This window comes from Equus asinus, chromosome 22, assembly GCF_041296235.1.
Source record: "Equus asinus isolate D_3611 breed Donkey chromosome 22, EquAss-T2T_v2, whole genome shotgun sequence".
In the NCBI taxonomy this organism is placed as follows: Eukaryota; Metazoa; Chordata; class Mammalia; order Perissodactyla; family Equidae; genus Equus; species Equus asinus.
Window position 1 is genome coordinate 38,534,285 of NC_091811.1, and position 13,796 is coordinate 38,548,080.

General features: G+C 37.1%; 1 protein-coding gene across 5 annotated transcripts in view; it reads left to right on the top strand.

Moving 5' to 3' along the window:
* The window catches only part of FAR2 (fatty acyl-CoA reductase 2), a 143,515-nt gene that overhangs the window by 103,528 nt on the left and 26,191 nt on the right, over nucleotides 1–13,796 (top strand). For all 5 annotated transcript variants that reach the window (XM_070495087.1, XM_070495088.1, XM_070495091.1 and 2 more), the window contains 2 exons: nucleotides 5,245–5,420; nucleotides 8,531–8,710. In XM_070495087.1, the coding sequence (XP_070351188.1) occupies nucleotides 5,245–5,420; nucleotides 8,531–8,710 (356 nt within the window). The remainder of the gene's footprint in view (nucleotides 1–5,244; nucleotides 5,421–8,530; nucleotides 8,711–13,796) is intronic.

The following is a 13,796-nucleotide window of genomic DNA, read 5'->3' on the forward strand; positions in this document are numbered from 1 at the left end:
TTTCTTGCCCAGGTACTTATTCCCAAAAAACTCTGAAAATGACCTTGGGGAAAGAAAGTATAACAAAATGAGGACCTGAACATTGTGTCACATTTAGCATTTATTATACATTCTTATGCAAAGTGAACTAAACATTTTTAAATGCATAATTGTTTTTAAGAATAGCAGAAAATATGCTGAATCATTAGCTTTCTGAGATCACAGAATGAGACAGTCCAGGGATTGGCATTTCAGATAAATATGCAAATGAAAACACTGAGGCCGCAAGAGGTGAATTGCCCTAGTCACACAACTAATAAATGGCAGAACTAGGATTCAGACGCAGTCCTTCCTTGACTCCAAAGAGCCTGAGCTCTTTCCAATACACCGATTGTTCTCACCTTCAGTGTGTATCAGACTCACTGGAGAGCTTGTACAAAGTACAGGTGCCTAAGCTTCGACTCAGAACTGTTGAGTCAGAATCTCCAGAGTTTTCCTGAGTTAGAACATCTGAGGATTTTGTTTTTTGTTTTTTAAACATCTTCCCAGGCAACCCTGCGTTATGCCAACATTTGATTACCACACTACTACACCATACTGCCTTCTGGTCCTATAGAAATAGTCTTCACTCAGGCAATAAAAACTGCTAGGTTAATCTTTTATATCTTATAGGAGGTATTGGTGAACTAGCAAAATCCTAACATTTTGTAAATTTTTGTGATTCTTTACATTGGGTATGATAGTTTTTTGCCTTAATTTACGTTACTTGTTTATGCTGAATTGTTCTCAACTTAGATTATATCCTTTCTCAGTAAGCCATTCTTGTTAGAGACCTAACTTACAGAATCCATTGATTTGCTTTTGCTGAGCACTCTAAAATTTCTCTGATGAATGTTACAGGCTCTTCAGGACACCAGATATTCCACAGAGATTGCCCTTTAGTTTAAGGGACTTTACCTTTTTTTTCGCAAAATAAAAATATTAAGCAAATTTTAGTGGGTTATTGGAACTAAATAATATAGTAATATTTGAAGAGACAGACTCAGTAAATTGAATAGAGATCAAAGACTCTCGTGATTATTAAAGACACAATTACCTTCAATGGTCCCCAGTTACTGACCAAACCTCCTGTGGATACCTCCAAAGTGAGGTCATGTGGATAACAAGTTGATTGCAGAATTTCAAGTTCAAGAACTCTACGTTGTTTCAAAAGCATAATATAAATGTCATGCCCACATCTCTCACACAGTTCCTGCTTCTAATAAAAATGAGGTCTTGACATCTGGCTGCAGAAGTCATACCCAAGGAGTTTGTTGACTCCAAAAAATTTCTCTTTCTGGTTTTCTCATTCTGCTGAATTTTCTTACTCAGGATTTGCAAAGTATCTCTCTGGCCTTCTGGGCTATAAGTAACTATTGCCATAAATAGAGTCGTCTCTCATGTTTAAAGACAAATTAAGAGAGAGAAATATTTGCCAATGTAATGTCAAATCAGTGGAACGCGCCTAAACTTTCCAAGAGAAATGTACAGCTTTGTTATTAGTTTGAAATGCTTAGATCACCTCCCAGCTGTTATCTTTCAGTGACCACAGAAATGTGTCATGCTCCTGTCAAGAATACCGCTTCATAAAATGGAAAAGCATCAGTCCCTCGGCTTGAGTTTTCAATTTGGTTGTAGTTATTCAATTCTACCTTCTCAGTCCTATGCCATTAAATAAAGAGTATGTGAGAAGGAATATGATGAACGCTTAGAATCTAAAATAATTACATGAAGTTCTTTACTGGTGGACCTTCAGTGAAATTTCTGAAATTATATTTTTCTTCACTCATTTGTATTCCATCTATTTTTTCTTACCTTTAATTAATGTCTCATATTAGCAAAAGAAACTTTCAGAAGAGCTGATGTCTGTTGAGACTATTTGCATCATTTCATCTGTCCTTCAGTCTTGTTATTATTATGAAATAGAAGAGTCTGCTCTTAGGCTTTCCAGCTCCCACTCATAGTTAATACTGAGAACCCAAGGGAACACTTTGTGTCTTATTTTGGTAGTAGATATCTGCTGTCTTTCATCCCACCAATGCAAAAGAACTGGTAACCAAACAATTTGGGGAATCAAGCTCCCATTTACAGTTCTGTTACTATTCTTATGGTAATTAATTTCAATTCAACAAGCAAAATTTAAATCTGTTCAATGAACTGGGTCCTGTCTAGCACAAAGATAAACAAGAATCAAGAAGAAATTTAAGCTCTGATTTTAAAACTGGTGAATTTCCAGAGTCAGTGTTTCTTCAAGTATGGTACATAGACCAACAGACCTATCTGTGGGCTGGTTAAGAAATACTGCTTCCTGGGTTACATACCAAACCTACCGAGTCAAAATCTCTAAATGTGGAGTAAGGAAATCATTTTTAACTGATTTCCAGATATTTCCTATGCCTACACAGTTGGAAAACCACTCATGGTCTGTAACTGCCCTGGGCAGTTATAAAGGGAAATGAGTTGTATACAGCTGTTTATCAGCAATTATTCGTGTTAACACTCTAACTGGAGAAGTTCTCATTTTGGGATCAGTTAAAATCAACTAGGGAACTTGATGTGAAATGCAGACTCCTGGGTATGCCTCAGTAATTTCTTATTTAGTAGAATGGGATGGGCTCCAGGAATATACATTTTTAATATACACACTAGAGATTCCAATGCAGTTTGCTTGGAGGACAACACTTTAAAAAGCACTGGCCTGTTGCATGTCAGTTGGCTGCAGTCTCTAGCATTCTATAAATAGAATGAATGTGAAAAATTTATAGAATGGAATAGAAAAGATGTAGCAACATTTAAAGAATGTTATTTTGTTAGAAGCTATAGCAGTATGGTGAGACTCAAACATGGAAAGTCATATAATTAGGAATGGGTAATACAGTAAAACAGGACTCTTATTTAGCACTGTAGTTTGAATTGATACAGCCTATTCATTGAGTTTATTTTGGCTGACCGTAATCAATACCATGTGGATCAGAAAACTCAGAATTTTTTAAATTGCCCTATGTTCATTCAGATGCACTCTCTCATTTGAAAATATAAATCAATAAGTAGAATATAGATTGGGACATTGCTTCTTAAATAGTAATTTTCTCCTAAAATAGTAAGGCTCTAAATTGGTATCTTGGTGCTATTCAACATTGCTCAGGTTGTCTGAATGTACAATATGATATAACAGTATTCTCTGCCTCTTAAAGTCATAAAAACCAAAAGTGAAAGAAAATCTGTGTATGGCAGCTTACATCATATGTGAAGAGAGCCACCGCTAGGAGGGTGGACATTGAAGTCATCCTCCACTTCTTGCTCTCAAGTAGCCAGAAATTATCACAGGCCAAAGTCAAAGAATTCTAAATAAATTTCCTGAGAGTAGAATCAATCATGCAGACTCAAAAAGGAGCCTTCTAGAAATTCAATTATTAAAAAAGAGGGAAATTGTGCAAATTTTAGATAACCATATCCCAAAATATCCAACATGTGTTTTTTGTGCAATTAACATGAACTACAAGAGGGAAAACACTTGACTGTGAAAGCACATATTTTTCATGCTATGACCCATCAAGATTAGAAGAGCTGTTAAATATCTTTCCAGAAGAGCCAGAATGACCTTTGTTGAGTGTCCCTCAGACACTTTATCAACCTTATCAATCCCAGGTCTCAAAAAAGTATTGAGGATTGGGGCCAGCCCGCTGGCACAGCGGTTAATTGTGCACATTCCGCCCAGGGTTCACAGGTTCGGATCCCGGGTGCAGACATGGCACCGCTTGACAAGCCATGCTGTGGTAGCTGTCCCACATATAAAGTAGAGGAAGATGGGCACAGATGTTAACTCAGGGCCAGTCTTCCCCAGCCAAAAGAGGATTGGCAGCAGTTAGCTCAGGGCTAATCTTCCTCAAAAAAAAAGTGTTGAGGATTGACTTAACTTCCAAATTATTTCAGAATTATAGTAATACCCCACTGACCCTACAGTGCAGAAAAATGGTACCTCAGAAACAGAAGTATATTAACTTCCCAGGAAAATATGTGGATTTGATTGTCTTCCATAGTCATCTTCACTAAATTCCTAGGATGGCCTCTGAACATGGTCTTGCCTGTTACAAATGAGACATGATTTCTCTGACTATCTGAGATCAACTTACTGCCCAATGAAAAAGCCTGGGGTAACTCTCTAATGGAGAGAAGAAGCCTGCTATTAAGGATCAAGGAAACAATGAAAATACTCTCTTGGGCTTAAAGGGGAGAAGAGAGCTGTCTCTGCCACTGTATGATGATTCAAACCGCAGAGGAATTTTCTCTGCTCTTAACCTTTCTAAACATTTAGCCTTACTTTCCTTTTCCTTACTGTTAACATACCACACCAATACTATAGCAAAATTCCATTTTATCAAAATAGGTTGGAACCAAGATCATTTTATTAAAATCGTATTTTCTGATAAAATGGAAAATACCAATAATCTATAAGAACTTCTGTGTAGAAGGAAAAGTAGAGACTCTGATCCATCTGCATAATGGTAATAAAAGCTAAAACTGCCACTGCTCCTTCCTTTTTTCCTTTATAAATTAGAATATTAAAAAATCAATTAAAACCCCATAGAAAGTACATGAGCGCATGCAGCTCTCTTACTACGCAGTGACTGCCGTTTATATTGGAATGAGATTATATAAAATTTTTATTTGTTTTACTTATTATAAATTTGCTTAATTTGTTATTTTCCAATTGTATTTGTGCTGCTGAGCTGTCTTGTTAATCTGGGACAGTTAAACAAGTTGTTTTGATATTGTGTTTACGAGACCTCCTTGTAAAGGCTGGCAATTTTGCACTGAAAACAATATTTCCCAGCCCGAAATGGAAACAAGCACCATGTATAGACACGAGGCTGCCTTATAAGGGACAAGCGGATAGGGCAGGATGTGAATGACTTACTGTCACTCCTCCACCCCGCAGGAAAAGTTCAAAATACACTCCTTCTTGGTTATTGGAACTGACCTTTTCAAATGTTTATCAGATTAAAAGGAGCAGGAGTTATACTAAGCTGACTTTGAATTGCATGAAATAAAGCAAATGGCTCTTGAGTAGATGCCTTCTTTGAGTGATATTCTTACAACCCAAATCAGTTTTTGAGGATTATAATGAAACAAGTCAGTAAAAACAAGAACAATGTGATGGTGATAATGGTCTTTGTATATTAGACCATTAAATCATTTGTATATTGATTTATACTTATATTTTAGCTGTTTGAAAAAGTCAGAGAAGTTTGTCCAAACTTGCATGAGAAGATCAGAGCTATTTCTGCAGATCTCAACCAGAACGACTTTGCCATCAGCAAGGAGGACATGCAGGAACTTCTCTCCTGTACCAACATTATCTTCCACTGTGCCGCCACCGTACGCTTTGATGACCATCTGAGGTACAATCCCATTTCCCTCTCGTGGCTTGTGTGTATATGTGTGTGCACCCGTGTGTGTGTAAGTTTCTTTATGGCATCTGTTAAAAAAAAAAGATATATTCTCAATGAAAACAAAATACAAAAGAGTAAAACATCTTCAAAATCTTACCATCCAGAGATAACCATTTAATGCCGTGGAGAACGTCCATGCCAACATTTCTTTATGCATGCATAATGAAATAGATTCATGTTCGATTTTACAGAAAAATGGCATCGTATCGAGAATGAGTTTTTCAACCTGCTCAATTACCTTTTTGGATATCTTTCATTGTCAATAAATACTCTATTATAATTTGTATGGACTGCATGACATTCCATTGTGCATGTATATAATATACTCAACCAGTTCCGTATTGAAGGACATTTTTTTGATTGTTCTAATTTTTCACTATTATAAACAACTCTGCAATGAACATCTCTGTGCATACTTTTTTTTTATATACGTTTGGGTGCTTTCCCTGTTGGGTAAATTCCCAGAAGTAGAATTGTTAGATATATACCAGAAGTGCCCATGTTATGAACAACTGACATTTTTGCATGTAATCCTAACTTGCTTTCCCAAAAGGCGGTGTCAATTTATACCATCCCTTTGCACATGAATGCTCATTTCTGACACCCGCAATACTATGTAACACTTCTTCAATTCTTTTTGACATTGTCAATAAGATAATGGAAATGGCATTGCATGTTTTGATTTTTATTTCTCTGATAATCAGAGAGGTTGAAGACGCTTAAATGCTGATTGGCATTTTATTCTTTTGTGAAATGCCTGTTGATGCTCCTTGTCTATTTTTCTCTTGAAACATTTCTTTCTCATCAATTTTAAAACTTCTTGGAAGATTTACCTTATTAACTCTTTGTCTTTCATAAGGTTCAAAATATTTTAACAATTTATCATTTGTCCTCAACTCTGTTTTAATTTTTTATGTGGTCATTTATAATTTCTTCTAGTATTTTTATTTATTTTATTGTGTATTTATTCTTCTAGTATTTTATTATTTTGTTAAGTCTCTGACCCATTTAAAATTTATTTAGCTATAAAGAGAAATAGTCAGGAAAATTTTACAGAAAAAAGAGTAACATAAGTGTTACTGTAGAGTAACTTTTAAAAAAATTTCTAACAGATGGTTACTTCTTAAACAACCTTTATTAAATGATTTAGTTTCGCTCTTTATTTGAAAGGAAACTCATAATATATTAAATTCTCATTTTTGAACTCTTTATTTTGTTCCATTAATTAGGCTTTCTCTTCTAGTACCACAGTATTTTAATTACTGTAATTTTTATTTTATTAGGCAAGAATACACACATCCTTCTCTTTTTATAGAATTTTCCTGGCTATTCTCACTTACTTATACCTCTTGATTAAACTTAGAATAATTTGCCAAGTTTTTAAACATTTTGGGAGTTTTGGATTACCTTGAATATGTAGATTCTTTTAGAAAAACATATTTAAAACATTGGTTCTTCCTGTCCAAGAACAACATCTGTCTATTTATTCAATTTTTCTGTTATGACCCTTAATAAAGTTTTATCATGTTCTTTATATAGAGCATATTCATTTATAATTGATTTGATATATTTAAAAAATTTTTTTAATGTGTGCCTTTCTTCCATTGCATTCTCTAAGTTTTGTTTGTATGTAGGAAAGCTGGTGATTTTTTTACGTGACTTTTATAAATGGGCACCTTACTGAATTATCTTCTTGTCCATTCCAGATTTTTTTCAGCTGCTTCTGTTTGTTTTCCAGATATACAGTTACGTCATCTGATAGTGATTTTTGTAACTGCCTTTGATCTGACAGTTATTTTATTTTCCTCTCTAATTACGAGGATGGCACTTCAGAGCAACGCTAAGTGGTAGTAGTGGCAGGCATCCTTCTTGTCCCTAACTTTAAAAGCAGTGCTCACCTTTTCACCATTAAGCGTAATTGTTGCTGTTAGTGCCGAGGAGTCCACTGTGACTCCTAGCGACCCTGTGGACAGTGGAGGGGAACCCAGCCCCATCTTTCTGCTCCATCCTCTCGCCTTCCAGTGCTGTGTCAGGCAGTGCTCCACTGCCATTCATAGGGTTTTCATGGCCAAGCTTTTTCGAAGTGGGTGGCCAGGTCCTTCTTCCTAGTCTGTCTCAGTTTGGAAGCTCTGCTGAAACCTGTCCACCATGGGTGACCCTGCTAGTATTTGAAATACTGGTGGCATAGCTATCAGCATCACAGCCACACACAGCTGCCACGGTATGACAACCAACAGACAGGAGGTGTGGGTCCCTGATGAGAAAAAAACCTGGGATGCTGCAGTAAGAGCGCTGAATCTTAACCACTAGATCATCAGGGCTGGCTATGAAGCATGATACAGACTAGAACATTGAAATATATATATTTTTAATCATTTTATTCTTCTTTTAATGATTTTTTAGAAATTAAATTGGAAATGGATATTGAATGTCGTTTTAAAACTTTTCAACAGATATAGAGATATATAGTTTTTCTCTTTTTGAATTAAATTAGATTAATAGGTTTCCTGATATTATATATACCATGTATTTCTGGAATGAACTATTGCATTGTCATCACATAGTGTTTATATGGCTTTGTATTCTATTAGCTAAAATTTAAGATTTTGATGTCAATTTTCATGCCTGACCTGGACGTTTGCAATAGAAGCTTATATTTCTTGTTCTATATACGCTGTTGCTCTCCTCCAGTTTATTTAAATTTTCCAACTTCTTGAATTAGATGCTTAATTTATGTATTTTTATTCTTTTAATGACGGCTTAATCCTCTTTACAAATTCAGAGGATTGTGATTTTTTTCTTTCCAGTTGTTTTCACAACCGACCTCTAATGCACAAATGCTTCAGTGAATAAGATTTATGTGCACAGAATACATCAGCAACATACAACACATTCCAAGTATCACATAACTGTGTAGTCACCACTCATACTTTTCTTCCTGGTCCTTTATGTGGCCACAAAAATCAGATGGCTATACCAGTTGCTGGAGTAGGTGCAATCACAGCAAGGCAGGATGCTGAGTTGCCTCATTGTAACTCCTTCTGCTTCATCTTCTCTAGACATGCCGTGCAACTGAACGTCACTGCCACCCAGCAGCTCTTGTTTATGGCCAGTCAGATGCCAAAGCTCGAAGCCTTCATACATATCTCTACTGCCTTTTCGAATTGTAACCTGAAGCACATCGATGAAGTCATCTATCCGTGCTCTGTGGAACCAAAAAAAATCATCGACTCCATGGAGTAAGTTGGGTCAAAGGAGTGGGTCAAGGGTGCGCAGATTGTTGTTCTCTTTGATTCTTTGTAGCCATTCATTAATGCGGTAACAAGGTGGGACCCCTTGAAACAAAATGCTTTGCAAAGGTACTAGCTTTAGCTACCTTGTCCCTGTTGTTCCTTCCATCCCAGGGTGGGGAATACAGTGCTTGGTAATGGGGTAGCACAGGGATAGAAAAGTCCCACAGAAATGTTTTGTTAAACAGTTAAGGACTGCATGAGGTACCTGGGAATACTTTACATAGAGGTAGTTTCTCACTTCTTTTTTTTTTTTAAAGATTGGCACCTGCACTAAGATCTGTTGCCAATCTTTCTTCTTTTTTTCTTCTTCTTCTTCTCCCCAAAGCCCCCTGGTACATAGTTGTATATTCTAGTTGTGAGTGCCCCTGATTGTGCTATGTGGGACACCGCCTCAACATGGCCTGATGAGCGGTGCCATGTCCACATCCAGGATCCGAACCAGCGAAACCCTGGGCTGCTGAAGGGGAACGCGAGAACTTAACCACTCAGCCACAGGCCGGCCCCAGTTTCTCACTTCTTAATGAGCCACAGGCCGGCCCCAGTTTCTCACTTCTTAATGAACTGAGCATTGTCACTAGATAAAGGAAGTTCAGAAGAAAGGTTTTGACAAGGTTTGACTTCAGCTTCTGCAATGTATTAGCGGTTTGACCTTGAGCAATTTCCTTGGCCTCTCCGAGCTTCAGTCCCTTCATTTGTAAAATGGGGTTCATAATAGTGTCCATCTTACAGTTGCCATGATGAATTGAGTTATGTAAAGCAATTATTGCAGTGTTAGGGAGGGTTTAATAGTAGTTAATCAAAAGATTAGTAAAGAAGAACTAACAGAAAAGAGGAATTTCTCCCACGTCTGGCAGAAGGAATCAGTCTCTGGACGTATTTGGCCAAGATACACTTTCCTGACTGTTCTATTGTGCAGGAGAAATAGTGTCTAGCATTTTTCTCTTCTTGCCAACTCACAGGAACCACTTTCTTGTTAGGACATGGCCCCAGTCTTGGAATAAGTATGCTTCTCTTTTGTGCTTCTTTGTTCTTCTGCTCCATTTACCAAGTTTACGTTGTTGTTTTTTTAAACTCTGTGTAGAAAGTATTACAGCAGGGAAAATAGAATATTTCACAGTGAATTTGTCAGATTTTCATTTCATATGATACTGTATTTCTATTTAAAATATACTCTTTAAAATGAAACCTTAGCTAAATCAGGAGCTCATTCCCTTCAGGGCAAACATTTTTATCTCGTACAGCTCTGAGAATAGATACTTTTATGTGTCATTTAAAAATATCCAGGACAAAGACAAGTGAAAGTCATCTAAAGGACCTGGAGGTTACTTAAAGTTGCTAATAAACGATGATTTGTTTAATCAGTGCAAAGGAACCTTTCAGAGTCCAGAATTTGTCAGGATAGCTGGAGAAAAGACACTCTGATGCCCAGAGTGGGTGTGGGAAAGTCGACAGAGCCTTGGAGCGTTTCCGGGATGGAATTGATTTGTTTGTCAGCTGCCCTGATACAATGTTGTCTCTTGGTAAACGTGGTGCCTACATATTAGCTACTCCCAGGAGAGGGGTGACCCCTTTTCATTCCAGACCCCACCGCTGAGATTCCAGAGACTTCCCCTGCTGTTGACCTCTCTAACACCTGACAGATTAGAGCACAGTTTGAGGCAGCAAGGGAGTCTCTGAGAGATCACCAGAGAAAAGAGGTCGGAAATGAAGATTCAGTTCAGCCACAGTGAGAGGCCTCTCTGGGGACTCCACTTCCTCCCCCTAAACCGTGTCCAGCCACTTAAAACCCCGAGATTTCACAGAAGAATAAACTCACCTCCCAGAGGAGGAGTTGATTTATCCTCAGGTATTCAGCACTTCCCAAAGTTCTCCACTCTGTGTCAACTGGCGAAGGCAGGTAATTGCTCCATGATTTGTGATCAAACTGGAATTGACATTTGCACAAAGCTTATGTCTGTCTGTCATTTCCTGCTCTCCAGGGAGAACAATTTAAAAAATATATATGTAGCCAAGCAGAACTAGGAATGAAATTATATTTTGTCTCAGGATACACTTTGAATGCCATTAGAGAACTAAGGTGTTTTTTAAAACAGAGAAAAAGTTGTAACCACAATTTATTAGTTCAAATGTTATATTCAGGGCCGCCTGTCCAGCCTCACCTCTCTCAGCCCTGCTCACATTGGTGCTACAGTCATGCTGAAGTACCTACTCCCCTCTCTCATACCTCTCTGCCTTTGCTTATGATGTTTCGCTTTGAGACTACTTCCAGCTCTGCTTCCCCAGGTTAATTCCTATTGAGAGGTTAAAGCTTTCTCCTGGAAGCCCTCAGGCTTAGGGGGCCTTCCCCAGTGCTCCCATAGCACCCTGTGCTCATCTTTATCATTGCTCTTAACATGAGTCACTCTAACTACCTGATTGTTTCTCTATATCCCCCATTAGAAAATAAGCTTCTCAAAGAAGAGAATGTCTCTTGCTCCTCTTTGCTCTCCAGGCCAGCACGTAGTAGGCACTCAAATATTTGCTGAATGAATGAAAAGTTTTTGATGGAACTAGATGATCATTGTTTATACTATTCAGGCTGGAATTTTTGTTGTTGTTTGTTTAGACAAAAGCAAGAATAGATGATAGAACTCCATCACAAACTGATATTTGGAGATGTGAAGTTATACGCATAAAATATCTATGTGCCCACATCTTACTCCTGTTTCTGATTGCCCATTTTTTCTTCTTAAACTTCGAATGAAATCTATGTGCTGATGTGACAACTAAAGCACAAGCAACAAAAAAAAGGTAAACAAATGGGACTGTGTCACACTGAAAAGCTTCTGCACAGCAAAAGAAACCATCAACGAAGTGAAGAGACAGCCTATGGAAAGGGAAAAAATATTTGCAAATCATATATCTGGTAAAAGGTTAATATCCAAAATATATAAAGAACTCATACAACTCAATAGCAAAAAACCAACCCGATTGAAAAATGACCAAAGGACCTGAGTAGACATTTCTCCAAAGAAAATATACAAAGGCCAACAGGTTCATAAAAAGATACTCAACATCACTAGTCATTAGAGAAATGTAAATTAAAAACACAATGAGATATCACCTCACTCCTGTTAGAATGGCCATCATCAAAAAGACAAGAGATAACAAATGCTGGTACTGATGTGGAGAAAAGAGACCCTTGTGTACTATTGGTGGGATTATAAATTGGTACAACCACTATGGAAAACAGTATGGAAGATCCTCAAAAAATTAAAAAATAGAATACCATATGATCCAGTAATCCCACTTCTGGGAATATATCCAAAGGAAATGAAAACACTAACTCAAAAAGATATCTACACCCCCTGTTCATAGCAGCATTATATACAATAGCCAAGATATGAAAACAACCTAAGTGACCATTGACAGATGAATGGATAAAGAAGTGGTGGGGTATATATATACAATGGGGTATTATTCAACCATAAAAACAAGGCAATCCTACCATATGCAACAACATGGATAAACCCTGAAGGCATTATGCTGAGTGAAATAAGTCAGAGAGAAAAAGACAAATGCTGTAGGATCTCACTTAAATGTAGAATCTAAAAAACAAGCAAACAAAAACAAAGTTTTAGAAAAAGGAGATCAGATTTGTGGTTACCAGAGGCAGAGAGTAGGGGAAGGGGGAGTTGGAGGAAGGTGGTCAGAAGATACAAACTGCTAGTTATAAGATAACTAAGTACTAGGGATGTAACGTACACCATGATGACTGCAGTTAACGCTGCTGCGTGGTATATAGGAAAGTTGTTAAGAGAGTAGATCCTAGGAGTTCTCGTTACAAGTAGAATTTTTTCTTCCTTTTTTTCTTTTTAGTATATCTATATGAGAAGATGGATGTTAGCTGAACCTGTTGTGGTAATCATTTCACAATATATTTACATATCAAACCATCATGCTGTATGCCTTAAACTTATACAGTGATGTATGTGAATCATTTCTCGATAAATCTGGGGAAAACATCTATGTATTAAGTTTAGAATAATTCATTGAATGAAGCCCAGCAACCCTTTACCAACCACACGATTGTTCATGACTGTTTCAACAACTCCAGTAACAGATGGAATTTTATGGTTTTATAATAACAAGTAGCATTAAAGTTATTCTGAGTAAATATTAATTCACCTAAATCCAAGTTTAGTTGCTTGGTTTAGCAAGATAGTTTTTCTCTGATTTCTTTTCTATTTGGTCATTGGCCTTTGATTAAAATAAAATTACTTTCCAAGATTTTTCTATTTCCAAAGTTTTTATTTCCCTTGAAAATTTTTATTAACAGTAAACCCATGGGGCCTACCAGTTGTCATTGTTCTTAGTGTTCCAGTGGTCCTCATTTTTTAAAAAGGAACCAGGAATTAGAGAACAAGATGATTTTGAAGCTGTGCTCTGGGTTTGTGATCTCAAGAAAATCACACATGTAGATGTGTTATTAACTAGGTAAGGGGAATCCTTTCAGAATGTATACATATACCAAATTATCACTATCTGTACTTTGAATATCTTACAATTGTATTTGTCAATTATACCTCAGTAAAGCTAAAAATAAAATAAAATAATAATAATAAAGAAAAGAAAGCCACCCATGAAAAAGTAAAATGATCCTTTTTTCCCCCAGAAAATCAGTTTAACGAGAATTCCAGTTTGAGGAAATAAAAGAGGATTTTCAGTTTTTTCCCAGAATTTTCCCAGTGGCGTTGGCCCCAGTGGCACTGCTCAGTGTTGTTAATAAAGGGAGCAGGTCTGTGAACCTAAAGCTCAGCCCCTATCCGTGTCCCGCCCTCTTCAGCTCACCCCATTTTCAGACTGTCTCATGGCCCAAGGCTGCCAGGCCTCAGCTCCCTTCTTTCAGCCATATCTGAAAACCTCCAGAATTACCTTGGTCCTGAACCATTCCCTAAAGATGAAATTTGATTGCGTTCGTACAAAAATTTTAGCATGGTAGCATAAACACAGTTTAATAATAACTTAGTTAATGCTTTTCATTACTATGACA